Source organism: Magallana gigas, chromosome 6 (genome assembly GCF_963853765.1).
Source record: "Magallana gigas chromosome 6, xbMagGiga1.1, whole genome shotgun sequence".
Classification (NCBI taxonomy): Eukaryota; Metazoa; Mollusca; class Bivalvia; order Ostreida; family Ostreidae; genus Magallana; species Magallana gigas.
In genome coordinates this window covers 19,680,837-19,708,766 of record NC_088858.1, presented here as the reverse complement: position 1 = coordinate 19,708,766, position 27,930 = coordinate 19,680,837, and the positions used below count along the sequence as shown (strand labels likewise).

At 33.8% G+C, this 27,930-nt stretch overlaps 4 protein-coding genes across 5 annotated transcripts; 2 read left to right on the top strand and 2 right to left on the bottom strand.

The window, feature by feature from the left end:
* Window positions 1-1,649: 1,649 nt before the first annotated feature.
* On the top strand, window positions 1,650-5,084 carry LOC105329183 (uncharacterized). The gene is made up of 5 exons (XM_011430365.4): window positions 1,650-1,822; window positions 2,035-2,113; window positions 2,483-2,643; window positions 3,022-3,147; window positions 3,539-5,084. Exons 1-5 carry the CDS (start codon window positions 1,679-1,681, stop codon window positions 3,701-3,703), a joined length of 675 nt encoding a protein of 224 aa, XP_011428667.3. The 5' UTR covers window positions 1,650-1,678; the 3' UTR covers window positions 3,704-5,084.
* Window positions 5,085-5,545: 461 nt separating this feature from the next.
* On the bottom strand, window positions 5,546-8,836 carry LOC105329184 (ras-related protein Rab-1A). Its single transcript, XM_011430366.4, has 7 exons — window positions 8,695-8,836; window positions 8,502-8,574; window positions 8,130-8,177; window positions 7,971-8,018; window positions 6,499-6,594; window positions 6,123-6,254; window positions 5,546-5,960 (listed from the first exon to the last, which is right to left on the bottom strand). Exons 1-7 carry the CDS (start codon window positions 8,700-8,702, stop codon window positions 5,766-5,768), a joined length of 600 nt encoding a protein of 199 aa, XP_011428668.1. The 5' UTR covers window positions 8,703-8,836; the 3' UTR covers window positions 5,546-5,765.
* Window positions 8,837-12,712: 3,876 nt separating this feature from the next.
* On the bottom strand, window positions 12,713-18,674 carry LOC105329185 (SNW domain-containing protein 1). Its single transcript, XM_034468541.2, has 13 exons — window positions 18,563-18,674; window positions 17,446-17,518; window positions 16,960-17,034; window positions 16,641-16,802; window positions 15,794-15,993; window positions 15,492-15,596; window positions 15,230-15,299; window positions 15,061-15,126; window positions 14,556-14,672; window positions 14,275-14,410; window positions 13,892-14,109; window positions 13,299-13,459; window positions 12,713-13,179 (listed from the first exon to the last, which is right to left on the bottom strand). Exons 1-13 carry the CDS (start codon window positions 18,580-18,582, stop codon window positions 12,975-12,977), a joined length of 1,608 nt encoding a protein of 535 aa, XP_034324432.2. The 5' UTR covers window positions 18,583-18,674; the 3' UTR covers window positions 12,713-12,974.
* A 2,347-nt stretch (window positions 18,675-21,021) lies between these two features.
* LOC105329186 (aarF domain-containing protein kinase 1) lies at window positions 21,022-27,807 on the top strand. 2 transcript variants are annotated; one of them, XM_011430368.4, is made up of 9 exons: window positions 21,022-21,158; window positions 22,748-22,893; window positions 23,182-23,265; window positions 23,452-23,655; window positions 23,943-24,101; window positions 24,241-24,516; window positions 24,888-25,031; window positions 25,631-25,828; window positions 26,782-27,807. In XM_011430368.4, exons 2-9 carry the CDS (start codon window positions 22,753-22,755, stop codon window positions 27,124-27,126), a joined length of 1,551 nt encoding a protein of 516 aa, XP_011428670.3. In that variant the 5' UTR covers window positions 21,022-21,158; window positions 22,748-22,752; the 3' UTR covers window positions 27,127-27,807. The 2 variants fall into 2 exon arrangements, with proteins under 2 accessions (XP_011428670.3, XP_065944860.1); XM_066088788.1 differs by having other exon boundaries at window positions 21,101-21,191.
* Window positions 27,808-27,930: the final 123 nt, after the last annotated feature.

Below are 27,930 nucleotides of genomic sequence, written 5' to 3'. Positions count from 1 at the left end.
ATCTATATATCGGTATTTAAGAAGAGTTTTCCTAATACATGTAGTGCTTTATTACAGGAAAACACTCAAGTGCGTGTCAATATGGGAGGAGGGACACAAAGAGAAGAAATACATTAAAGTAACCAATAAATAGCCTCTACACCCCCTCTCCAAAAACAAGCTTTATAACCTCTTCCGAACCCCCTCCCTCCCCCCTTTTTTTAATATTCTAGGTCAATCCATATAACTGGAAAGAACTGCATCGTATTTTGCTACGAAAGGTGGCATATAATTGTCTATAGTCATCCACAAAGAATTTCTTTCTCCGAGCTCATTTTTGATAAATGTATGTTGTCACGTAATAAAACCATAACAATATAAGTTGTAAAAGTGGTTAATATCAAAAAGCTAATGTATGAAACGGACAGACATACCGGTATATGGAGAAGTGATATTGCTGCGAATCACACTGAGTTCTTAATGGTTCGAACTCACTAAGTAGAGATATATATGTCCTTTACTAATTAAAGCAATATAGCTGCATGTATTTTTTAGATTTTATTTTGCTGAAAACAAACTGCTAGTACGATAAGTCTGCATGTAACTTAAACTTTTATGATAAATAAGATTTGAAAACATCATTAATTTTTGTCAAAAGAAAGATTTCTTTTCTAAGGAATGTATAGGAAATCAATTTTTGTACAGGACGACAATAATTCAAGTTTGCTCCAATTAAGGTTTCTTCACGGCTTTTTCCACAAAAATATGGCTATAGAAATTTAAAAACCATGATATTTTTTTATCATTTTAGTAGAAAATAACATTTTTGTGAAAAACAAATTCAACTTGAAAATTGCAGCTCATATTGCTTTAACTGTCAATGAGTCCATGACTAATTAGTCATGGACTCATTGACAATGAAAAATTGTTAATCAGTAAAAGACATATACGTTAACTCGACAAAGTATCACAATGGTTCACTAGCTAGCAAAGTCGTAAAGCCTATCTAGTGATTATTCAGGCATGCTTCGGAATTTATAAATAAACCATATATAAATGAAGGTTCTAAAGTTCATAAAAGGACATTTTAAACATCCCTAACTACATCTTGTAGAAATAAAATTCAATTTCTTTTTAAATTATGGACTGTTTGCAATGCTGCCTATTGTGTAAGATGGAACTAACAATTTAAGAGGAAACATCGCAATTGACTTTTCAAATTCGCCTTTGATTAAAAAAGGCGGAACATTTTATAAATAAAAATAAGTAACTTTTTCTTGCTTCAGGTTTTCGCAATGCTTGAGCAGAGCTGCATACCGTGATCCTATCAAAAATAGGAATATAAATACATGTTACCTGCAGCTCTGATAAGGATATGTTACTCAGTATTTTTATCATTTACATCAGAGACATATATAACAGGTTATTTATGTCTCTGTTTACATAGAAAATACGCAAACTTTAATTTCAGATGTGAGTATTATTCGTCCGAGATGATTTAAAAAATGAAATGCATCCAACGGTTTTTTTTATCAATGAAAAACTTAAACTAAAACAACAATAAATAAGACTTTAAGTCTGTTTTCTATGGACGTATTTTATCAACTTTTGACAAGCGGGCATTCTCTTTATCCGACATTTTTGTGTTCAAGGCTATCAATTGACGCATGCGCATTAGAAAAGTGGGAAATTTCAAAAAATGGCGGACCGTATTCAGTGTAGAAGTCGAAGATCAACGGAAAGTCTGTCAGCTATTATCGAAGATAGCATATCCAAAACATTACAAGCAAACGAAGATATTGATAACAACGAAAAACAGCGAATATTTGACAGGTTTAAAGAGGTTATTATGCTTTAATTATGTTGGAACATTGAAGCGGTTTGCATGTTGACGGGTTTGTTTACAAAAAACAACAATCTGTCTTCTTGTAAATACGAATGAATCTAAGTTCATATAGGCCTATAGTATTGTTAAGAAATTAAGAAATATTTTTGACAGTTTGAATTTATTATGCTTCAGTTAGATGTTCAGTAATAAACGTGTAACTGTTGTAGATATATTCTGGGTGTATCAAAAGCAACGTTGTGATTGACGGGCAGAGATGGGATGAAACATGTGGAGATGAAACTGCAGGTAAACCTATGTAAAATAGTGTAACAATTTATGTTAAATATATGTTATGAAAAGCTAAATCATTGTATCTCATCCCAGTAAAACTCTTGTATATCTTGGAATGCGTTCATATTAAGCTGGGTACCTTAGTATAGACCAGTCCACACTGCATAAAGTTGTTTCCCTTTGCGGGGTCAGCCCATATAGTTAAAAGGAAATAGACCAACAGACCCCTTCTTTATGCTACCAAATATTTTGGTGTCCTGTTATAAAATCCCTTAGAGTATTTATATCCCCAAAGACAATCAACATAGTTAAATACACAACAGAAACAAAATGTCAATAAAAGAAATTCATCTTGATTTTAGTTATGATGTTTTTGTTTTGCAGAATTCAAGCCAATTGATATTGAGAAAAAGAACTACCTTAACACAACTTTAGTTGAGTTAGTGTATGATTCCACCTTGGAAGTTTGTGGCCGACGGAAAAAATGTCCTCCAAAGCTCACTATCAATTGTAGGAAAATTTTGGAAGCAAAAACGGTCCAATGTGTAAGTATTAATCAATAGATCAAGAATAAGATAATGAGATATATAAAAAATAAGTAAATATTTTTACATAAATAAATTTTATTTTTTCTGTGATTCATTAGATTTGAATTAAAACCATGGTCATAGATATATATATATAAAATTATATTTCATTTATTGAAAATGTTTGTTCCAATAAGCCAACTCTAAGTAAAACTGCCAGTTGGGTATTTAAAGAAATAAAGTTTTGAAACTAATAATTTGTAATGACTAAAGTTTTACTGGATGATGGCAACATATAAGCAAATATTTGGTCATATTGCCCACAGTTTTATTGAATGTGTGCATATATGACTTTTTCCTAGAAGGAGTTTTATTTCCAACTAATACAATTTACAGGTAAAGACAAAAATTCAGCTCCCTGGTGTTAAAGTGTGTTCACATACAACTGAGAATGGGCAGAAGAATTCTCTGACAATAGAAAAACTAGCTGACTCCTGCAAGGAACTGACTTCACAAATTAAGGTACATTGTAGTGTACTCTGTGTAGTTTTGACAGATATTCTCAATTTTAGAGATTTTATATATAATTTTTCTTATTTCTGTGATATGTGAATGATTGTGATATTTACATTATCTAGTGTCTTTGTCTGTGATAACACTACAGTCCAGTACATTACATCAATGACCATTTTAATATTAAATTGTTGTATAAATGTAAGTAGTAAGGAATCATTCTCTGAATATAATGAGGTGATCAAATGAGGTTGAGTCTGATCCAATCTATCATGTAGTAGCCGTTTGGGCTTTATTGGATTTGATCACCCCGACAGTATTTGATCACATCATAATACTCAAAGAATGATTCCTTATTCCTTAAATAAAGTTATTAGTATACAAAATCTTTCTGTTTCAGTCTGTTCCAGATGTTGTGGTTAAGACAGAAAGACTGAAGAAATCCACAGATATGTTTCAAAACCACAAAATGACTTTGCCTAATGGTGTCTTGTTGAATGACAGCATAGTTTGCCCGCATGAAGACACTTCCCTGCGAAGCAAGCTTCTCTTACAGCTTCAGTAGTCCTTCACTGGTGTTTGATTTGTGTTTTGTCCTTGTTTTGTTCAGATATTATGTTGTGGAACTGTTACACATGTGTTACCATTTTTAAACAAATATACATATTTTTATGGAACTCTCCTTTTAGGCATGACATGTGACCTATTTGCTTTTAAAAGATATATCTGATTTTGTTAAAAATGTACATATATAGTGTACTGATATGTTTATTTTTTTGTGTCTGATTAAAGTCCAAAGTGTGGTAATTAGACAATGAATCATATAGCTTTTAGATTTATATGTATAGAGTTGTTGGGGTATTGTTCCTCACATGCCAAAAAAAATATTGTCAAAGCAATGCAAAAATTATCTCTAAGTCATCTCTTAGTTTTTATTGGTATACCTGATGGGTAATTTGTTGACAACATGTGAGGAACTTCAGCCCTACAGATTGTCGGTCCAAATTATCTCAAAGAATAACAGATCTGAAGCTCTAAATCATAGTGAATTGTCATAAATGGCTGCTGTGAAACTTAAAAGTCTTAATTGTATCTTGATTCAAAATCATTGTTTCATATATTCTCTCTCTCTCTCTCTCTCTCTCTCTCTCTCTCTCTCTCTCTCTCTCTCTCTCATACAAGCCAAAGTATGGTACTGATATTGAAATACATGTATATTTGTTGGGATAGTGCTTGATAGCAGTTGTTGTTTTGTTGCCAAAACATCCATATTTATATATTTAGATTTCTCTTCAGTTGATTTTGTTAACATTTTGGTTATTTTTGTTAACTTGACAACTGCTAGTTACTTGTCACTTCAACTACTAAGGATGGTTCTTGTATATAATTGTATAAAATGTCTCTCACCAATGAATTCCAAATAATGCCAACATTATGCACTATTTTCTTGATGCGTTGGGATACCAATTGTTTAAAAAAAAGAGAGAGAGTATATTCTCTGTAACATTTTATTTCAGTAAATTCGTTTCAAAGCAAATGTATCAAAATATTGTATCACATGTCTGCCTAGACTTTGTCTTGGCTTTCATTCATATGATAGTTTTCTACCATTACCGGTACACTGTTGTCAAATGGCTTGTGATTTCATTTTACAAAAGTACAAAAAATGGTGTACAAAATAAATATGATATTGAATGACTTTTTTTTAATTGGGTGCTGTAATTAACATCTTTGCAAAGGCCAAAGAATGTAAAGCACACAACTTGTAGAATAAGATCGCAACCAATCGTATATTATGAAATATGATATATGTACATGTAACATACTCAGAGATATTGCACATAATGAAATGATTATAAAATATGTATCACAGCATTGTAATTGATGCTTCTTGTCAAAGTCTGCAAGAAGTAACTTTTTTTTGCTATTGCAGTCATTATTTTCAAAGTTAAGGTCAGACGACACGTTCCTCAATTTTAGATAACTTTTTCCGGGAATTTGTTAATGGTTTACAACTACTTTGACAAGCTTTCTTGCAAAAAATTAGGGTACCTTACCAGGCATTTCTGCAAAATACTAGAATATGCAATTTCCTATATAATCTTCTTGAAGATACACTTGAATTGCTGATATGAAAATAAATACATCTACAGCAAAGCTAAATTCTCTAAAATAGAACTATATCTCCGCCGGGGCGGGGCTTTGAACTCACGACCTCTAGAACCTATACGCTACTGGCAGTGAGCGGCCACGGTTCTACCCAATCGACCATCTAGGCATATAACCATATACAAGTAAATTTTGATCATTTTAAAAGTAATTATGAAATTAAAATTTTTTGTTGGAACTCTTTATTACGAGGAGATACAAAAAAGATTCTCGAGGAACGTGTCGTCTGACCTTAAATGAACATTGAATATCATTGAAGTGGAGTCATCAGAAAAACAGGGAACAAAAAACAAAATACAAGAATATTTCAAATTGTAGCAATACAAAAAGACGGACAAGAATTTTTAAGATTCTAAACAAGGCGCTCTATGTTCATCATTGAGGGAACATCTGTAAGTTTCTTCTGGCAGAAAACAAACACTGGAATGTTAAGAATGGACGTTTTTGTGGATTTTAGTTTAACTACAGAAGCATCCTTGCTTTTTGTGAGAACTCCCTGCATTGATTGTTATGGTGGGCGTGTCATCCTTTATGTGGCCATTTTCACTGGCATGCTTGAGGTCAGACGCTAGGGTCGCAAATAGTTGTTCCACATTGTTGGAAGTTTTGGCACTTGTTTCCATTAAAGAAATGTTGTGTGTATCTGCAAAGTTCTGAAAATATAAGCGATGATAACAAAATTACTACTGTATCATGTTCACATCATAGGCGTTGAAACCGCTGAAGGTGGAGGGGCATAAGAGGTTATGAGATTTTTTTGAATCATGACTGATGTAATAGACTGGGAGATAGACCACAAAGAAGCAATATCTGACCTTAGCTTCGGCGTAATCTACCGCTCTCTTTGGGTGTAAATCGGCTTTGTTTCCCACCAAAACTTTGTAAACCTTTTCATTGGAGTAATGATCAATATCTTCCAGCCATTTGGAGACGTTTTTGAAAGAATCCTGTAAAAGGAGACGAGCAAATTACAATAAGTCCCGCATTTCTTTAAAAATAAAGTAATATTTAAACTGTCGATTAAATCAATCTTCTGTATTATCATCATTCTATTCTTGTTTACATATACATGTATGTCGTTTTGGATATATTCATAAAAATGTACGAAATCTGTTTGTTGAAGTATATTAAAATTTCACTTTGAATTATAAAACGATCAGATATTGGGAGGGGGTGTGATATTTAACTTACTTTGTCAGTGATGTCATAGATTATCAAGATTCCATTGGCGTTTCTGTAGTAAGCTGTTGTAATGGTTTTGAATCTTTCCTGGCCTGCAGTATCCCACTGTAAACAAAAATGCGCATACTCTTATTGCAATGAGGATATAGCAGAGAGCCAGTTTAAGGGGATGGGCTTTTTGCAAATAAGAATGTTGATCGATGCACAATATCTAATTAGACTTTCCGAATTGTCAAACGGTCGTTCTTATTTTAAATAAAAAATCTGTAATATTTTTTTTTCAAAATGTTTATTTTAAATACATTGTTTAAATCATTTTAAAATATGACACCTAATCACGACTTTTAAAAGAAAAACTAAAATACCAGATAAAAAATAAGAATCAAATTTTCGTTTAAAAAATATCTTACACTATGAACCAAACGTAAACTGAGTTGTATGTACAATGTCTCAGTTAATTGAAAGCATTATAATTGTATAAAGGAAATACTGTGTACATTACAGTATGCATAACCATCAATGCATAAGAAATCGAGCACGTAGCATCGTTTTTGAATGGGGTGGGTGGGGGTGCAGAATCATTTTTAAAAATCTTGACCGGGTGGGGGGAGGGAGGGGGGGGGGGGCGCAAGTGAACCTTTAACTTCAATTCCACTGTTTGTTTCCTCATTTTCAATTCAATTTTTAGCCGGGCTCTGCTGAATGCAAAGTCCTGGCTATAGGCAGGCAAATCGCCAATGTTACTACAAACAGCACAACTTCAAAAGTAAACAAAAACCAAACAGCGTCAAAGCAAAAGCTTCCGCTATACCAAATAGTTACACAAAGAGAGAATTGTCTATCTTTTTTAGTTTTCTTATTAATAACGTGTTTTTAAAACAAGACTAATATGCATTTTGGACATATACAATGCGCATGAATTTCCATGAACTACTTTGCTGCGCGTAGGAGAAATGGGGATTGAATATATAACGTTTGTTGCAAAATCCAAGGCAGCAACTGCCTTGAACATATTTTTGTTAATAGCCGCTTACAAAATTTGGTCGCTATCTGACGCTTTGCCGATATCAAAAACATGAGAGAGAGAGATAGAGAGAGAGAGATTTTCAGTCTTTACTACAAAGTATGCATAAAGACACACCAAAAGAGCCCGGCTTTCAGTACTTCAGTACTTAGATTTATATAGTCCCATAAAAGTGAGGGGGGGGGGGGGGGGCAACTCCATGTTAATTCAATTTTTGCAGGTAAATTTTAGAAAAATCTTCGCGGCGCAAAAACTTAAGGGGGGGGGGGGGGGGAGCCCCCCCCCATCCCCCACCCCGATGCCACGTGCCTGGAAATATGAAACATACCGCGTAAGTGAATGTTTAGCTAGGTGCAAATGAGTATTTTTATTCAAACTATTCAGAATATCATTTTGCACACATTCAACTTGTTTTTTTTTTTTGTATGAAAAGTTTGCACAATCGGTGACAACTTACAATTTGTAGACGCACCGTTTTCCCGTCAACTTCTAGTGTCCGGATTTTCTACAACAAAATCATTGTTTCTCCCATGAATCATTTATTGTTATTTGTTTGAAGATGCTTATGTAAAAGCGCTTGCTGTATTTCACTGAATCGAATAGAATTATTACTTACAAAATCTACGCCGATTGTACTTATATATGTCTCAGTGAAACATTCATCCTGGAAGATAAATTGTACATGGATAATATTACTGATGTTATTACATACTACAGCGGCTTAAAATCACTTCCGTGTATAATAAACAGATTAAAAGCTTTACAACTTTACAACAACAATTTTAACAACTAATATCATTATGCTGAATTTATCCTAAAACAAAGTCCCTTTGCCTGAAAGATATTAATAATTTTTGCATCCTGAACGACATACTCACAATGCGCCTTTTTACATTTTAAAAAGGAAATAATTATAGAGTTTGCTAAGTTGGAAAGAGATTTTTAAAAAGTTGACTGGAAAATATATGAAATAAGTTTAATAACTTACCGTAAAATTTAGCATCAAACTCGATTTTCCTACTCCGGAATCGCCAATGAGCAAAATCTTGAATACATAATCACTGCATAATCGAAAAAAAAAAGAACAATTAGTATTTCTCTTTCTTTTAAGTAAGTGGAGCTTCATTTTCATAAACAATGATACATGAAAACTTAACTATAATAGTAATCAAAATATCTACCTGTCCATTTTGTCAAACTTCTAGTGTAATTTAAAGAACTGTAGCTACGATCGTTTGTATATATATGACGGTCCCCGATACACGCTGGAACTATTGAGCTAGTCGTTCGATCACTTCTATTTTTAGCGCAAGGGGAATATCTTAATGATTCATTCAAATGGTATACATCAATATACCGTGGATTTAAGAGACCTCACGTGTCATTTTTTGTTTTGGTGCCAGCATAATTCCGTCTAACCGACAACACACTTCTACCCTCAACGTTTATTTCATGTTTGTAAATAATATTAGCTATTATAGAAAGTCATTGTAATAAATATATCACTTATATATCTCTTATACCAAAAGCGGTTTTATAATAAATATTAAGGTTTCTAGCTCTTACTAATGTGTATGAATTCAGTTTCTAGGCATGCAGACACGGTATATATCAAACTGAATCCTGCAGTTTTCAATGTGCTCCAACGATCGCTATCTTCACACTCGGCAGAATCAAAGCATCCTCTCAGACTCTAAATTATATAATTCATTAAAAGGAAAAAAAATATTTTGTTGCCTTCATCTTTCACGAACTATTATCGAATAGGACTCTTATGTTGTTGCTTGAATGTCGCTAAACACACCCAAAGAAAAAGCCAATACAAACAAAAAATAACAACTCCCCATAAAAAATAAACAAAACAAAACAAGAGGCCCATGGGCTACATTGATCACCTGACAAACAATAGACAAAACAAACTTAACTTTATGGAGTCCGTTTACAAAACATCTGGACAAATATAGTAGAATGGAGTCTATAAAAAACATTTCTCTGGATATTCTTATGTAAAACATTGAGCCCCTTTTGTAACATATGATATCGTAGACATATCACATACATGTATATACTGAGCAGTTCACACAAGAGCATGACCTAACAATACACCTGACATTAACACTGAGAGAGAGAGAAAGGGGGGTTGTTGTTTAATGTTTTTGTTATTTTGTCACCTGTCCTTTAATATGTAAAACTTACATCAAACTTTGAAGCCCTTGTTGGGCCCAAGAATTGTCCAGGGTTCACAATCTATATAAACAATGCATCAACAAAATGTCAAGATTCTTGCATATTTATAAGTAACTAGACTTTGACCTGTGCGTGCACGGGTTGACATTGCATATGATATCGGACAATTACGAAATAGATACATCGACACACCGTATCTTTTACATTTACATAACCAAGCTTTAAGCCTAGAATAATGCTATTAATTTCACTACACTCTGCTAAGTTAGAATAATCTAAATGTATCTCGGGACAGGCCTTCACCACAGTTAAAATGCCTCCCATATACACTGTATCCCGTAATGTAGCAAAAAACTGCAGAATAGCTCCGAAACGATTTTGGAGAAAATTAATGAAGCTGAATTGAAAATAACAGTCAGATTATTCATAACAAACCATTTTGGTCTGTGAACACCTTTCATCTAAAAAATTGAATTCATATTAAAGAAGAATTCAACACTTTTTCACCAATGTTTTTTACTCGCTTCGAATTTACATACCATGTTGACATTCAAAACTCTCGGGATTTTTCTTTTTAAATGCACTATTAAATGAGTTAGAGTTATCTCCCGTATTTCCTTTGATGAACATAATATATGACAAATTTTCTATGAAAATTTACACGTATCTGTAATATTGTTTCTTTATTTATGCATGCAAATGTGTTATCGTGGAAACATTAACCAAAGAACATCCCGTGATTTAGCGTGCATGTAATGCGCATGCGCAAGATTGTAAAATCGAAAAAATCCAGATGATTTCCGGATTATTTAAAGGAATTTTCGTTGATTTTTAATTAGCGAAGCTTGATTGAGAAAAAATAAAAACAAATTGGTAATCTTTAAGTACCAATGTTGTTTAAAATATATAAAACAAAAGACAGTACTCTTCCAATTTCTCGGTATTAAAGCCCAAAAATTCGAGTCTATTATTTTAATATAGTAGTATATAGATACAGACACTGAACTAAATTGTTAATTCCTTAAAATTATCAAATACACGTACATGTACATGTAGTAGTATCGTTAACTTCGAGGTAAAATATCCCGAAATTTGGCTGACATTTAAGGAAAGAGATTAACATTTTTTTTTAATTCTCTTGAAACAAAGTTTAAAAAACCGGGAACGACAATTCACACGAATTTATATAACCGTCATGACTGACAAGTGCGAGCCCGACTTGAGTCTGTGTTTGTCGGACAGTGGTTCGAGTCTCACTGGTCGACTCGTGGTCATGATTTCGTAGCCCGCCGTCTGGGGTGGCTTTGGGCGTGGTTTTACACCCCGCTCCCCTAGCTTGTACACTCTCTCCACACTCAGTTCTTTACTCGGCATATGTCCACGACTTAAACAGCGATTCTTCTTCCAGATCTCTGTCACAAAAGTAGACCCTTCACCATGCTCACTGCTGCGTCGGTTGTCCCTAGATCTGTGATCCGCTCCGAAACTTCGCTCCATGCGACTCACATTTCTTTCATTTAATTCCAACAAGCGTCGAAATCCTTTCTTGCTATTGCGACCAAATTTCGGTTGATTCTGATTTTGATACAACTTATAGGGGTTTCCTAGCGTGTGAGGCCGTAAAATCGGTGCTGTGGGCGCACTTTCATACACTGGTTCCAAAGTCGATTCAAAGACTGAAGCCAACATATTGGACAACGGCAACGACTCACTCGCGGATTCAAAATTTGTGGCAAAACTCGTAGCGGGTAGCGACGCCAAGGTACTGGTTGATGACGCCGAAATTTTCTTCAAGTTTCCACCAGACACAACATGCTCTTTCTCGTCGGTCGTTCTACTGTTGTATTTCTTCACCACCTTCATTGCTATCTTATCCCGCTCCGTTTGCATGAGTTCCAACTCTCGTCTGGTTTCTATGATTTTCTTCTGAAGCTTGCGGACAATCACGTCGTACTTCCCCTGAAGCTCCGTCAAGTACTTGTTAAGCCTGGCCTCGCTAACACGATTCACTCTTGATACTAAAGAAATATCCAAATCATATAAATCTTCGCCTGATTTTTGAGAAGCCGGCATTTTCGTTGCCACAACGTCTACATTCGAGCAAATCTTGGTTTCGTCGAGTCATCTATACCACCAATACCAGACAGACAATCGAAGTTCTCGGATTACATGGAGAGAATTGACATGCGCTATGAGACTAGATTATATCACAATGTAAAAACAAAAGGTTAAATTTCTCATGGACGGCAATTTGACGGGGTGTGAAATTGTGCATCTTTGCGAAACACTGGATACACGGTCAGCTATATACAATGCTTGTATCTTAGTGTTCTCTTTAAAATGAAAATCGGCTAAGCGCTTCCTGAACTTCATAATTATTTGTCTTATTTGTAGTTTGCATATGAGAACAAAAGTTAATAATCAGTTCCATATACTCAATTGCATTAAATTGTTTTTTTTTGTTTTGAAACTGACTGCGCCTAACAACAAGAATCTATATATACATGTACTGTGCCAATCAGCCAATGTAATAATCAATATAATGGGAGCTCATATAAGTAAACTTCAACATTGTTCGATCGGATGTCCCCATCTCCTATATCGATTCTTCCTTGCCAGTTAGTTGACATTCAGAGCAAGACCAGCCATTTCATAGATATTGCTATGTCCATGCCTTTATCATCCAGGAAATGAACTTTGGACGTTAAGTTATTTTTGGTGTTTTATGTGTATGAATTGTACACAGGTTTATCATGGCTGCTGTGTCATCAAGGCATGCACATTTTAATAGAGTACTTGCAAGTAAATTAAAACTCCGAACATATTAACCAACTTGGTTAAAATAAATGCATGAAAAATGATGATTGGAATAAAAAGACATTTTTTAATTTCATGTGTAATACTACTAAATATGAATTAAAAGTACATGCCAGATCTTTTGTAAAAATAAGAATGATCTAATTCAGTTCCATTATAGGTAGTTTGGACTTTGATTTCTGTATTAAAAAGTAATTACACATCACAAAATGATTTATTTGCTTTAGATGTCTAATGATATGACACAAACATTCATAAAACCATGAGGTAAATTTCAGTCTCACAATATACATACACAAATTTTTAATAATTTTTTTGGGGGATGTCATTTTTCATGACTATTTCTTGATCTGTGATCACAAGTAATGTCCCTTCCATAAAGAAGAGAATAAAGAGGAACAAAAAGTTCAGGAAAAAGGGAGACAAATCAACAGCCTCTACGTCCGATCCCTTTCCTCTAGTCGCGCCTCTTTTTACTTTTGCTGCTGTCATAGTCTCTGCTTGACCGAGAGTCGTCCGCCTTGCGCTTGTTGTCTCCCCTCTTGGCCTCCTCCAAGAACTGACCCAGACCAAAGGGATCCTCCTCCTCCTGCTCAAACTGAACTGGTCCCTCTCTCCTGGAGTTTCTGTCTGTACCAGCAAACCCTCTGTCAGGCACAAACCTAGGTGTAAAATAAGATGATTTCACGTACAACCACAGTATACAAAAATAGAAAGAATAGAGTAAAACTCAACTTCTTCACCCATAAAATGAAAAGAACGAAGCAAGCAGCATGTATACCTGTTGGACTTCATGATAGTTTCCAGATCACCTCCATACATCTCCTTGTCTACGTTCTTGGAGGGTCTGTAGATGTTGTTAGCGATTTCTGACTGGCCCTTTCGCCATGGCTGGTCATACACATTGTACGCCTCATCATCTCCATAACCACTGTCCATACCCTGAAACCAAACAACACAATGTAACATTTTATAAGTAGTCATAATGAAAGCTAAATTCAATTATATTTTTGCAATCTGCTTACCTTTTAATTAAATGTACAGTCTAATATATCCATGAAAACAAAATTTCACTTTGAGAGTCTTATACAAAAAAGCATATGTGCACATAATATACATATATATGTGCACATATGCTTTTTAAACTTCACTAATAAAGTTGATTCGCGTCATTTTAGAAAACTGTCTTTATATAAAAATTGTAAAAATTTATCTATTCAATTCTTGTAAAGTTCATTTTTGGTAACAAACATAGCATATAAGATTAATATGAAGACTAAAATGAAAGAAAGTGACAGTTTAAAATTGAATTTGCATAGCAATTGAAATAAATTTCTACAAACCATGAAAATTTAAGCAGTGAGGACAAATTACCTTTGACTGATTGAAGAGTCGCTGATCAAACTGGACATCCCCGCTGCCTCCTGCTCTTGCGTCCGGTAAGTTGAGTGCAATCTTTTCACTGATGTCCCTTTCTCGCTCTCTCTGTATCCTAGATCTCTTGTCTGGGGCAGCCCTGGCCAAATTCCTGTCTCTCTGTCTCTCCTTTTGTCTATCTCTTCTGATTTCATCTCTTTCTTGCACCTCATCATCTGGGAATTAGGAAAAAAAAACAACTAAACCCAGCTACTCATCTTTGCACTCGTGAATAAAACATCAAGCAGGCTTGTTTTCTGACTATCTCTTTAAATTTTATGTGAAAGCTATCATTTCCTAAGAATTTTAGGGTTTAAAATCACATAATTGTTGATATTTACTGTCATGAGATTTAATGCCCGCTCTCTCGTCCCTGGCTTTCTGGGCCAGCTGTCTGAGAGTTGCCTCCTTCTTTTCCTTTTCTCTTTGAGCTATTTTTCTGTCAATCTGTGCTCTCATTTCCACTGCTTCTCTAGCCTACAACCAGAAAAATCAAACATTCCAGAAAACCAGAAAAATTAATCATACATTACCAGAAAGCCATAGATCATTCAATGGGTCCCATGAGAAACAGAGAAACGAAACTTCAACATGAATGGAATTATTATACAATGAACCTTACCTTTCTGTCTGCAATGTATAAAGCCTCTGCAAGTTTAGCAAAGTTTTCATTGATGTGTACACCTTGCAAACCCCTCCCATCAGCTGCCAATCTCTTGTCCAGTGGAATTGTGTAACCCTGTCAACAAAACATTTAGAGCTGATATAGAATTACAACACATGAAAAGTTTATGAAAAGATGAATTCATTTTGGATTGTATAACAAAGCAGTGAACTTGTTCTTTCAATTTAAACAACTTAAACAAGCATTAATACATTAGAAAAAAATTGCAAGTTTCATTTCCTTAATTTTATCCTAAATTCAATGATATTGGATATACATGTATCATTGTCAACACAAATTTCTTGAAAATTTTAATATTGGGTGAAAAAATTTACTTAAGTGAATGGTTAAAGTAACAAAGGGGGAAGGGAGATATCCCTATAATAGGGGATATTTTTATTTTTCATTCAAAATACACTTCATGAGCAAACACTTAAAAAAAAACAGTTTTGAATTTCAGTACCTTGGCGTTTTTCCAATTTGAGATACAGGGTGGAATCTTCCATTCTTGCTGTTCTTTCACAGTGACCTACAAATCAACAAGATGTATTGTTATTAACCGATGCAGAATTGAACACACAAATATAAGACTAAGTAACTTGTTCACTAATACTTCTTTTTAGATAGCATACCTTTCTGTTAGGAGAGTGCATGACAGGAGCAGGGGGTGAAGGGGGGCCTCGGGGAATCTTCTTGTTCACTCTGTATGTAAAGATTTGAAAAATTGAACACTTTGTTTTGCAGATAAAATAGTCCTTGCCTCAGTTGTCAAATCAAAATAAAAAAACAACACATATCAGAAATTACTTTAAGTATATGTGTCAATAACGTATAAACAATGAACACATTAAATAATCATTTTCTGTGACATGGTTTTGCAATATAATTACTAACTTAAATTTGGGAGGTTCCATGGGGTCTCTCTGGGCTTCCACCATCCTGATAATTCTTTGTTTGGCTCCTGAATTGAAGGCAACACCTTGCTGTGATGGGGTGTATCTAGGAAAGAGAATTATTTCTTTTTTTACACATGGAATTGGAAATATGCTATGAATGCAATATTAAAACCCAAAATATTTCCAAGTCTACTAACTATATCTTTTACGTATATTTTCAAAACATATATTTCCAAATTATAGCTTACACATCCAGTTCTTTTCTTATTACACAAAAAATATGTTTCTCTTGACTTTTACCTGATATACTGGGCTGGGGCTTGCTTTTCAGCTGCCCGGACCGGCAGAGCTGCTGATATCTTAGTGGAGACAAGTTTTTCTAGGGCCTGCCTAGTTTTCTCAGTGGTGTCCATCACTGCTTCTTCATCTGGAATCTGCATGTCTGGATCATCCTCATCAATTTGCTTAGGTACCAAGTCTTGAAATTTGGAGTGAACAACCTAACAGAAGAGAATACACCATCATATAAAGTATTTATATACGTAACTTTTACTTACTTTGTAGCGATTAATATCATTGGTATTTCCATCTAGGTGTTTCTTATTACATTGTATTTCCATGCCCAGTGCAGGTAATTAAGTTACTTTAATTACAATTTTTCTATTTTTTACTTTCTGCTATTCAAATCCATGGATCTTGTCATTCTGTGAGGGAGGCAGCTTGTCTTGCCAGCTACATTTCTCCTAGAGCCCTGATATGTTTGCCACAATGAAGGCTTTAGTTTTAGATAAATTCTAAGGCATGGGGAACTACAGATTACACTTTATTGTTTCATCTGTAAATGTATCTTGTGATTATAAATTTATCAAGGGTTGTTAATTTTGATTTTCATTGACATTTTTCATGAAAAAGTAAGTCATTATCTACAATAATGTGGTTCTCTCCCAATTTCACTTTTAGTGGAAGAGGGCTTCAACTCCATAGGACCCCATGAATGATGCTTGCCAAATTAGTCAGTCATCAAAACAAAAAATAATGACTATGTTAAGTGTTGACAATGAAACCAAACTGTATAATAATGCACATGCCTGCTAAAATTTACAGAAGTCCCTTCAACGTAGTATTTTAAATTATCAATGCTCTTTACCTTGTCTTTTCCATGACCATATCTGGCAATGGCGTCATACTTGATTTTCCCACTGCTGTCTAGCTGTACTGCCAGTGCATTGGATGTGGACTTCTTTTGTCCCATTCCTAGGGGAAACTGTGCGACGGGAACCTCTGGAAAAGCCCCTCCATCTCCAAAATCCTGTCATTTCAAAACAGAAAAATGCTACTGAATCAGAAAACTATTAAAGAATTTCTTCTATGTGAGGTATTAAACAAGCATGCATATGATAGGAAATCATGGAAAGTTAGGTCTTTGAATGTTAACAAGATTATGATGGAGATTCATCTAAACTTACATCCTGTGTTCTTGGCACCCATCCTTTTCTGTGACCATAAGGTGGAGCTGTTCTTCTGCTCATTACTGGCATCATCTGAATAGTTTATGACAGAACAGGCTAAGTTACATTTTAAAAAAAAATACATGATATGAAAATAAATCAGCCCTTTCCCCCCTCCTATATGAATGGCCCTGAACACAGTTCTAATGTCAATGCAAAACATGCTAGATATATCCCAATTTTTAATTTAAAAAATTCCACATTCAACTGCTAAAACACAAAAAAAGACATCTTGATTTGCTTATGCATGAAATGTTTCATGAATTAAAAGAAAGAATTTTAACATTTAAATGATAACATAACATGTCTTTAAGTTTTTATAATTCTTGAATAATTGTAATTTGTTATGATAAATTCAGATTAAAATTTGTTTTATATCACTCTCATTTGGTAGTGAAAAAAAATAAATCCTTAATTTTTTATTTGGTGCCGATATGGCTGTACCTGTGTCTGACTCCTCTGTTGTTGCTCATCATCCTCTCTATCAAACACATGCTGGCTTGGAGCCGGCAATATGCTGAATAAAAAAAAGAAGAAGATATAAGTAACCCAAGCAAAGCATCCAATGTTCCTGCTAAATGTTATGGAGTTAAAAACATCATTAATAAACTTTTTTACAACAGTCAGTTATTTAAAACATGTACCGGTACATGTATTGATTTAATGGTATGTAACATGTTTTCAACCTAAATGTAATGTCAGAACAACGTTCAGAATTCTACGTTGGAACAATTATAACCCTATTTTACTTAATCTGCATAGTGCTTTTCAAAAAGAAATTGACATACCGGTACTAGTTTTGTGAAATATGATGCAACTGCAATTGTTTGATTAATGTCATTACTCATTAGTTATCTATCAAGTTATCAACTAAAATTTGTCAAACTAATATGAAACTACAAATGCCTTAGCAAGACCCGATTCTCATCAAGTATCTCAATTCTTGCCATATGACCACATAAGTTTGTGTATGTGACATTTTGATTGCAAAGGTGAGAAATGGCTATTGGTGAGAATAAATCAGTCAATCCAGTATTGATTTGCCCCACAAAAAGAGCAGCACCGGCTGTACAGCAGTTATCAGGAAAGGAATAAGGTGAAAACAAACATTACTCGCTGGTGATTTAATACACACAGGGCAATTTATCATTTTCAGCAGAGTCGATTATTCTGTTTCAAGAAGTTAACAGGCACAGCCTTCGTCATGTTCATGAAGGATGAGGACTATGCCTGTCCACTGACACTTCTCAAAAGTTAATACAGAATGGATAACTTTTAATTTAGGTTGAAAATTCAACATGAATTATTTTGTGATAGGGCTTCCGAACACATTTCACACAGATGTAAAAATTAATTGACCTTTTGTTTATAGCACTGATTCTACTGAACATGCTGAACAGTGAAGGGAAGTGTACACATGTCATTTACTACATTATTTGGATTCTTCAGTTTTAGACATTTACAACCTTGTGATGATAATATACAATTAATAATTTTTATCACATGATGTATTATGTAAAATCAATTATAAGCAGCAAAAAAGATTTAATTTTTCACTCACTCAGACAATTTCATCGCCATCTTGATTTTATTTTCAATCGGAACACCTCGGTTGCTTACCAGTTATAGATGAATCATCAAAGGAATTACGAAGGGAATGTTTGGAACCGTGGTAATTCGCTTCCAAGACAACTCGCCCCCTTTCTTTATCCACATTGTAAAAAATCCATATTAAGACTGACCATGCCATGTTTTATGAATATTTTTTATCGATGACTCCATAATTGAAATGATTAAAATGATTGATTTAAAAAAACATAAGGGAAAACTCCGAAATTAAAAAAAAAAAAAAAAAAATTAAAAAATATTACGCTTATGCAGGGACGTATATACGTCCCTGGCTTATGTCAGTTTATGAACGAGACGTGCTTTTTCTTTAAAAAAAAAAAAAAAAAGCCTTGATATTCTGTTAGTTAAATAGCATCCATGATCACGGATTTGTCATAATTTTGGACATAAGATTAGAAAAATGAATAATTATTGACCTCTGTTTAAATTTAGGGACTTGGACACGATTTGAACTCAAATTTATCATTTTTTTTGTTCATTTTTAATACCCGTAACGCCTGAAGAGTCGTATATTTAAATATCGACACATTTCATGTACGTAGACGACTATATTTACAAAGCGGGTATGTTCCGTGTGTAGGCAAAATAAACAAACATTTAACGCGAATTTCTATCGAACACGGCAACCACCATTCATAAAATTAATACAGTTAGGAAAATTACCATATATTCAGTATTCTAATGTTAACATATATTGATTTGATTTCTACTAGCTGTCCAGCGAGTTTAAAATAAGAAGATGGGTGGATAAGGCGTGTAAAATGCCCATACGCGGTCGGACAGGCTACTGAAAAATTAAAGTATCAATAAATCTAATGGGTTTTTAAAAAATCATTTAAAACAATATATATTTAACGAATCATTGATTTTTAACCTAAAGGTATGTTCAATACTTGGAATATGTTGACTCAAACAGGCGTATACGTATCAAAACCTGCAAATACTGTCATTTTTTTTTTAGAACTTCAAGGTATTTTCTTTTATAGAGTGGGTCTGTGCTCCATATATTTCTCATAGTCTAATTAAGGTCTATTGGAAAACAAACCGATTTCAATCAACAAAAACGTGGAGAGATGACCCACTATACTCAAAAAATATTTTCTATCCCAACAATTGAATGTTTTGAAAAAATAATACAAGAGGGGTAGTTCGTAGCCCTAGTCACACATAATATTTAAAAAGCCCACTTTGTTGTGTCTGAAATGGCTCAGTGATTAGAGTACCTGTCATAAGCTAACCTTATATATCTAGGGTTTTTATGTTACGGGTTCGATACCACCAAAATTTCCGACAATATTTTTTTTCTTATTTTTTGTTAAATATATTAAAAACTGACTATAGTTAGAAATTTTGCTTTTGCAAAGTTGTATTATAATATATTTGAATAGATTTAATTGGGGGAAAATAAATTCAAAATTGTATTTCACTACTAAACCGAATGGGCATTTGCGCCATCTTATTCCCCCATCTTCTTAAAATATCATTCTTTCGAGCTACATAAATAAATCTGATTATGGCTCTTCAAAACCGTCAGAGTTGTAATCATAATCATCGGTTTATATCTTTTCAGCATACTTATGAAACTGTATACGAATGTGTGTTTGAATTTAAATGAATTTAATGTAAAATTTTTTAAACCTGTCGACAAAAATATTTTATTTTTATTAAGGTGGTTCATTTTCAAAACTTGCTCCTCACAAAACCCGAATATTCATTAATGTCCTTTCAGATAATATATATAGGGACTATTTCAATCAGGTTATTGTGTTATTTGTATTCCTTTAGAGATATATACTGTAATTAAATATTGTTATTGTTTATAATTTTTGAAAGCACAATATTTTAGGCGATATCATAAACTAAGAGTGTTCTACCTTTTTCAAATGGACGTATATTGAAAGCTCAATACAAATTTTTCAGATATGAACACTGAACTTTTTTTGGTTACTTAATTATCACTAAAGACAAAGGCAATCAATTTTGTGGAAAAATTTATTACAAATAATATCTTATAAGTAATTAAATACATTTTAATGCATTACCCCCCCCCCCCCCGGGTTCTTGAATGATTGGTGAATAATCATATCAATAATCTAACTTGAAAGAGGTTTGTTACAAGAAAATTATGTATACTATACATGTATATATTATCCATCTTTTCCTCTAATTGTATTTTTTATTTGTATATTATGGGCTCTAGATAAAAAAAATTAAATATTCTGTTCTGTCCAAACTTTCATTTTTCTGTGCACAAGGGGACGAATTGTCTTAGGGGCGAGATGCCAACAATTCGAAATAAGTCGTGCAAAAGTTTTTCGACAAATACTTTCATAAAATATCATATTTTAAGAAGTTCATTAAATCAATGATTTAATATAAACTTATAAAAATCACGAACTTAGAGAAGAATTAAATATTTTTTTAACATTTCGTCTCCGTTGAGAATATGTTCAACGGAATAACAAAGAATTAACTTGTCTAATTTCTTCTACGCCCTCCAAATGTCAGTTTATGTAAGCAACAGTTGGGTAAGTGACTGGAATGCAAAGGACCATTAGGGTGTATGTATTAGTAATTTTGATGTTTTAGTTCCTGTGATTTAATATACATCTCATTTTTTAAAGAAAAGCTTCAGATGTTAAATAGATTTACACTTCATGCATTTTGTTATAGAGTAAATTCGGATTTTAAGGTATTTATTAACATTTAAAAATGAATAACACATTTATAAAAACTTTTACAATCAAAAGATGACTGAGAGGATTTGTGATCAATGATTCAACAAATATTTTGCGATCTTTTGACTACTGTTTGTGATTACTCTTTTAAAATATCTGTACACGTAGATAGAACATAAGAATGTTCTATGATTTAAATGACAGATGTCCTACAGACCCGGTTTAACAATAGAAATAGTCCCCTATACCCACTTTGTAGCAAATGAAAAAAAAATGGCATTGTATCTTGCCTAAATTTTCATATGATTGGTCCAAAATATTTCCTCCATTGTTGCTCTTTTATTGTCCCATTTACTGTTGCATCACTTTTGAAAATTCGCTGTTTACAGTTGCCATATTAGTGATAAAATTTTCTGTATGGAATTTCCGGCAAAACACAAGCAAATTCAAACATCGAAATAGTGTAAATGCCTTTGTCATGTTGGTGTGACCCATTAAATGGATAATTTGTGGACTTAACTACATACACATGTTCAAGAAGGTTTATAATGTATATTTAAGCGGTTTTTCCCTGCAGATTATTTAAAAAGAAAATCTATGTGAAGCAGATCAGCTTCACAGCTGCTACATTGCAAGTATATGACATGAATTCTTACAATGACCCGAGCATAGCCTGGTCATGGTAAGATTATCTTTCTACTGTACATTTAGCGACATGCAGGGGCTTATCATGAACCCCTGTGATATAGCCATTAAGCAGGTTTGTAGTAAATATGATCAGATGCCAATCTTCTTTGTTTATAAAAGTAATGCTCACACTCCCTACCTAGATAGAATGTTCTGTTGTTATTAGAATGACAGATGTCCTATGGACCTGGTTTAAGCGTAGTTACAGTAAGATTACTGGCATTCTATCAAAGCCATACTCCTACTAGCACTAGCTAGTGGGTTAAAATTTAACTCAGTCGGTAAAGTGTTGGTTTTTAAACTGAAGGGTCCCAAGTTCAATCCTACTGTGGTCATTCCCCCGATTCTATTATATTGGTGCCAAAAATATAACTAAAGTTGAGTGGATTGAAGAATCTCGTGTGAGCTATATTATGAGGGATAGAAATCTAATAAAAATGGGGGGAAAGTGTGAATATAAGCTCAGTACAGCCTCACTTTTACTAGCACTAGCTGGTGGGTTAAACATTCAGCTCAGTCAGAAGAGCTCTGTTTTTTAAACTGAGGAATAACCAATACCATATGGGTTCTGTTAAAGTAATGTTTTTTAATATTCTAAATGATCTCATGCTTTGTCAGATAATCAAAGTTCTGAAGTACTGACAGGAGTTTATTCTATTGATTATGATTCGTCTTAAAAATCCATGATAATTCTCGGTTCTAAGTACATGTACTTCATAAGCTTTAACGCTCTATTATTCTCTCTTTGACAGTTAAGATGGTGTTTAAACGACTGTGGAAGATAACAAAATATGGAGGACTGTTAGGAGCTGTGGGTACAACTGGCTATCTCCTGCAGAAGAATGACTGGGACGTGTCAACCATAGGTGTGGTCCGATTTGGTCGAGCAGCATGGGCAGTATGTATTGCTATTTACATATGTATGACAATGCCCCATGTTTCTTAAAAAAAAATAAAAAAATTTACCATTGCACATTTAAACCAACCCAACCTCTTGCCGTGCCACCACCACTGCCTCACTTCTCCAGTATAAATCAGAAGATCTTAGGGAAAGTTAAGAATACTTATTAGATACCTTTAACCTTAATTAGACACTTTAACCTCGTCACAAGTGCTGTTGAATCTGGAACTGACAAGGACATGGTTAATACTGTATACATAAGATTTTGAATGTTCATCTTTCCAGGCAGTGAGGCTTGTTGCAGATTACAAGATTAACCTCCGAGGCGTGAATTATGATTCTCCAGAGTATCAAAAACTAAAATCTGAGGTAAGAAATGTTAGGTATTGCATTTATTTTAATGTACATTAAATCTTTTTTTTCTGAGACAGCCAGTTCTTCATTAACATTCAGATTCTTATTTGTTTGTTGCTTTACAGCAATAGATTGTTTTTAACATTAAACCTAAATAAGCAAAATATTGAATTTATAATTTGACCACTTGCGCCTTGTTAGATTCACTTGCGGTCAGCATTGCAATTGAGAGATATGTGCTGTATGAATGGTGGAGCTTTTATCAAAGTAGGACAGCATGTTGGGTCCTTGGAGTACTTGCTTCCAAAGGAATATGTGGAGACTATGAAGGTTTTGCATAATAAAGCACCACAGTCCAACGTAGATGAACTGAAAGGTGTTTTTGAGGAAGATTTGAAAATGAAGGTAACTTTGCACAAAGATAATTTACAAAATTTGATAACTTGTCTCATAATGTAAAATAAATACCCGTATGAAACATTTTTTGTTCACTACTAAATTTGTTCCAGAAATATGCAAATCCAAAAATTTATTTTTTCGAAAATATGAATTTTTCATGAAGTACAGGTATAATAAATATATGTTTTTGCATTTGTGCTGTAAATATATTCTTGTCCTAGTACAGGTCTAAATATATTACAAAAGTCCTCTAGGATGTACTAGATTTAAGTTGACTTGTGTATTGTCATTAGGTGGAAGATGTTTTTGATAGTTTTGAGAAGGAGCCACTTGGAGCTGCCTCGCTGGCCCAGGTTCACAAGGCAACACTCAAAGATGGAACAGTGGTGGCTGTCAAAATACAACACCCACAAGTCAAAAGCCATTCCTTTGTGGACATAAAAACTATGGAGGTAATAAATATGGAGAGTGAATTCCTGGTGTTATTCTCGTAACTAAATTTATACATGAAGAATCAAAATATCTAAAAAATTATGCAAATTGCAATCTAGGGTAAATTTTTTAAAGTGATTGCTCCAATTGGTCTTGCAGCTTTTGGTTCACTGCATTGCCTGGGTTTTCCCAGGTTTCCAGTATATGTGGCTTGCTGAAGAAACAAAGAGGAATCTTCCACTAGAGCTTGACTTTCTCCACGAGGGGAGAAACTGTGAGAGGGTTGAGAGACTTTTTAAACACTTTAGCTTCCTGAAAGTTCCCAAGATTCATTGGGATCTGTCCTCGGAGAGGGTGCTGACCATGGAATTCTGTGAGGGAGGAAAAGTGGATGACAAAGCGTATATGGAGAAACATGGAATAAATGTCAATGAGGTAACAGAATCAATAAAGGTGCATGAGAAAAAATGGATGGCGGATACATGTACTTTGTAATTCATTGCTTTAGAAAGGGAGATAACTCTTACAGCACTTGTAACACCAAAATTGGTACATGTATTCATTTAAATGGCAATATCATCTAAAATTTAATATATGTTTAACTTTGCCTTAAAATTGAAAATAAAAATCTATAAGGGTGGAAGGAGGTTAAGCAAACAAAGATTTTAACAAAAGTTTATATAGTAAAAACCAAAGTGAATTTTGCTATTTCTTAAAAAGAAGGATTTTGTTTGCTTCTGAAACTCGGGTTATGTCTAACATAGAATTAACCTTGTTTAGACAATAGATTTTCTATGATTATCCAGGTCACAAAGAACTTGGGGAAGCTGTACAGCGAGATGATATTTGTCCAGGGCTATGTTCATTGTGACCCCCATCCCGGCAACGTCCTGGTCAACAAAACTGATGAGGGAACTCAAATAGTCCTTCTGGATCATGGATTGTATCAGGTATAACTGTTGATATTATTTTCATCAATTCTCTTTAGCTTCAGGTAATTTCAAGTGGTATTGAAATTATATTTTTAAGTATACCTTGGATTCGATGTTGTGCCCCTCACACCCATTGTAATGTTTTCCACTGCATCATTTTCACTTATCATTATGATGCTACAATACAAAATTTTAAAAAATGAAGAATTTGGTTACGTATGTAATACATGTACATGAACATGTAATGTATTTGTGCATGTTACAGTTTGAACTGTCAGCACTGTAGATCTATACAGTTACATGTGCAAACAACATGTATATCTTCAAGATTTTAGTTGTATGTACATGTATATGAAAAGTATAAATGAATCATCATAATGTTGACTGGTATAGACAAGACCTTAACAAATGTAACAAAGCTTATGTGTCCTTGTGTCCAGGTAAAGATTTGATATTGACAGATATACATGTACATGTAAAATATAATATGGTCTTCAGGTCACCAGAGTCAGCCAATTAGAATTATCGGTAATACACTATTGTAATTAAATACTTTTGAAACACCCTTCTAACTTTTTGTATAACATTAATTGAATAAGTCTGTTCTTTTCCTATAGTCATTGACCGATACATTTCGTGTCAGCTACAGTAAGCTGTGGATGTCTCTTATCAATGCAGACCTAGAGGGCATTAAAAAGTATGCCACAGAGCTGAACTGTGGCGACATGTATGGACTGTTTGCATGCATGATAACGGCTCGCTCATGGAATGCTATCACCAGTGGAATAGACAAGACAGAGATTACACAATCTGAGGTACATTATCAATAATAATTCACCCCATATAGTCCCAGCTAGGTTGGAAGGATCTTTAATATGGAATTTGACATTATGCAGATCACTAGCTGCAGGTCTGTAGCTCCTGGTCTGAAAAAATCTGGATGGACGACTTGGGAGCTTCAGTGCCTCCCATAGTAAAAAACTGCAATTTACGGCGCACAAAAAATTGTGCTAGTTTTGGACTGATTAATCTCATTTCCGAACATATTCTGTACAAAGTTGCATTTATGTTTTGCACAGATAAATCTTGTTTTTTAACACATTTATACAAATATTTGATTCCAAAAAAAATTCATGGACATTTTAATTCCTTTATCGTCACTTTTCTTTGTTCTGATATTCTATTAAACACCATCACCATCATCAGCCCTGTAAAGTGAAGTGGTGTATTTGTTTATGTTTAAAAATGGCAACTGTCGATCTGCACATGAACTTACCTTACTTCATTTCGAGGTCGGTTTGCATGTTTAATTTAAGAGAAAGTGTTGAGGCAAGTACATTGTAAAGCTGTGATAATAACAGTAGTAAATTGCCCGAAGAATTTAATGGTACTACCGGTAATTTTTTCACAGAATTTGTGTGGAATTAAAGTTATTCAGTCCAAAAGTAGCTCAATTTTTTTTAGCCATAAATTGCAACTATTTAAATGTAGCTTCTAAATTTTTTCAGCCTTAGAGCTACAAACCAGCAGCTATTCAATCAAATGAGCTACACTTAAAAATAATATACACAGCAGTCACAGGAGATATAAGTTTTAGGGGTCAAATTCTTTTAGGATATTCATCCTCAATTTATGTTATGAACTAGCTAGTTTTCAGTCTAATAGATGTAAAAATGCCATAATGTATGGTACCCATCCCCTTAATGAAGCAATATGTTGGGTTTTTAGATTATACAACTCCTAATTGTTTATTTTTTCTAATGGACAGAGTAATGAAATCAAAGACAATGCTGCCAACTACCTAATACAAATATCTGAAATACTCAACAAGATTCCTAGAGAAATGCTTCTTATTCTCAAGACCAATGATGTTCTACGTGGGATCGAGTATGCATTGAACATTCAACCAAATGCCACATCTTTCCTCAACATGTCAAGGTGCTGTGTTCGCGCGGTTGGAGAGGACCAATACAGACAGTGTCATTCCTGGACCAATCGAATGAGAGTTCAGTTTGCTACCTCATGGCAGCTATTCAAAATCAGTGTCTATGAATTATGTCTGTGGATACAGCTGATGTACTCTTGGTTGTTTAGGTACAAGTTACCAAGTTAATGATGGCCAAGTTTAGTTTATTTTTCGATGCAGTGAAACCAGTCTTTATCAATGTGCTTTTGGAAGGAAGTCAGAATGGTCAGATTGTTCGATGTGACGATGTTAAAATTAATGAAATGCATGCGCATGAACTCCTGATAAATCTTAAAAATCAGAATTGTTTTTAGAATGGATAGTTAAGAAGAGGATATAGATGCAGACAGGTTTCACTGTATCATTATCAGTATAGATTTATTAACTTATTTTTTCAGCGGTATTATGATTAATATTTTATCTCAGCTGCATGATAATTGAAGACCCTACATACTTAGGTAAATTATGAATGCCCAGTTTGATTCTGAGGGGTGATCATTAGTTTGTCATTACCCTCAGACTGAATTGTGCTCATTGACAATTAATGTACATCAAATCATACTATTGGCAACTGTTCTAGATTTTTTGAAGGAGTAAATTACTTGGTAATGCATAGAAATATGGTTCCTTGATTTTCATATTAGTATGGCTAAATCTTCAAATTTGTTAGTCATAATTTTGAAGCTGTCAAAGGGATTCTCTTTTTTCCACGTACAACATTATTAGAAACACTACTGAATTTTTATGATCTTTTGCCATAAAAACTAAATGTTTTATCATGCAAATGGCAATAAATTTATGAAGTATGAATTACTTCAATCTGTTGAATTGTTGTTGTTTGTTCGAGACCAATGTTTTTTAGATTTCACTCTTACCAATGAATTATCATCCCCATAAACAATTATTTTGAATCATTGAAGATAAAATATAAATGTGTTTCCTACAAAATCA

What these genes read in the sequence shown, in the direction of transcription:
- LOC105329186 (XM_011430368.4), top strand. Translation starts at nt 22,753, where the DNA reads ATGGTGTTTAAACGACTGTGGAAGATAACAAAATATGGAGGACTGTTA. An exon ending in AGGAAGATTTGAAAATGAAG is followed by an intron (nt 23,656 to 23,942) that starts GTAACTTTGCAC and finishes TATTGTCATTAG; the next exon opens with GTGGAAGATGTTTTTGATAG. An exon ending in TGGACATAAAAACTATGGAG is followed by an intron (nt 24,102 to 24,240) that starts GTAATAAATATG and finishes TTGGTCTTGCAG; the next exon opens with CTTTTGGTTCACTGCATTGC.
- LOC105329183 (XM_011430365.4), top strand. Translation starts at nt 1,679, where the DNA reads ATGGCGGACCGTATTCAGTGTAGAAGTCGAAGATCAACGGAAAGTCTG. An exon ending in TATTTGACAGGTTTAAAGAG is followed by an intron (nt 1,823 to 2,034) that starts GTTATTATGCTT and finishes TAACTGTTGTAG; the next exon opens with ATATATTCTGGGTGTATCAA. An exon ending in ATGTGGAGATGAAACTGCAG is followed by an intron (nt 2,114 to 2,482) that starts GTAAACCTATGT and finishes TTTGTTTTGCAG; the next exon opens with AATTCAAGCCAATTGATATT.
- LOC105329185 (XM_034468541.2), bottom strand. Translation starts at nt 18,582, where the DNA reads ATGGCGATGAAATTGTCTGA. An exon ending in TATACATTGCAGACAGAAAG is followed by an intron (nt 14,411 to 14,555) that starts GTAAGGTTCATT and finishes TTCTGGTTGTAG; the next exon opens with GCTAGAGAAGCAGTGGAAAT. An exon ending in GGGCATTAAATCTCATGACA is followed by an intron (nt 14,110 to 14,274) that starts GTAAATATCAAC and finishes CCTAATTCCCAG; the next exon opens with ATGATGAGGTGCAAGAAAGA.
- LOC105329184 (XM_011430366.4), bottom strand. An exon ending in GTTTGATGCTAAATTTTACG is followed by an intron (nt 8,178 to 8,501) that starts GTAAGTTATTAA and finishes TTTATCTTCCAG; the next exon opens with GATGAATGTTTCACTGAGAC. An exon ending in TCTATGACATCACTGACAAA is followed by an intron (nt 6,255 to 6,498) that starts GTAAGTTAAATA and finishes CTCCTTTTACAG; the next exon opens with GATTCTTTCAAAAACGTCTC.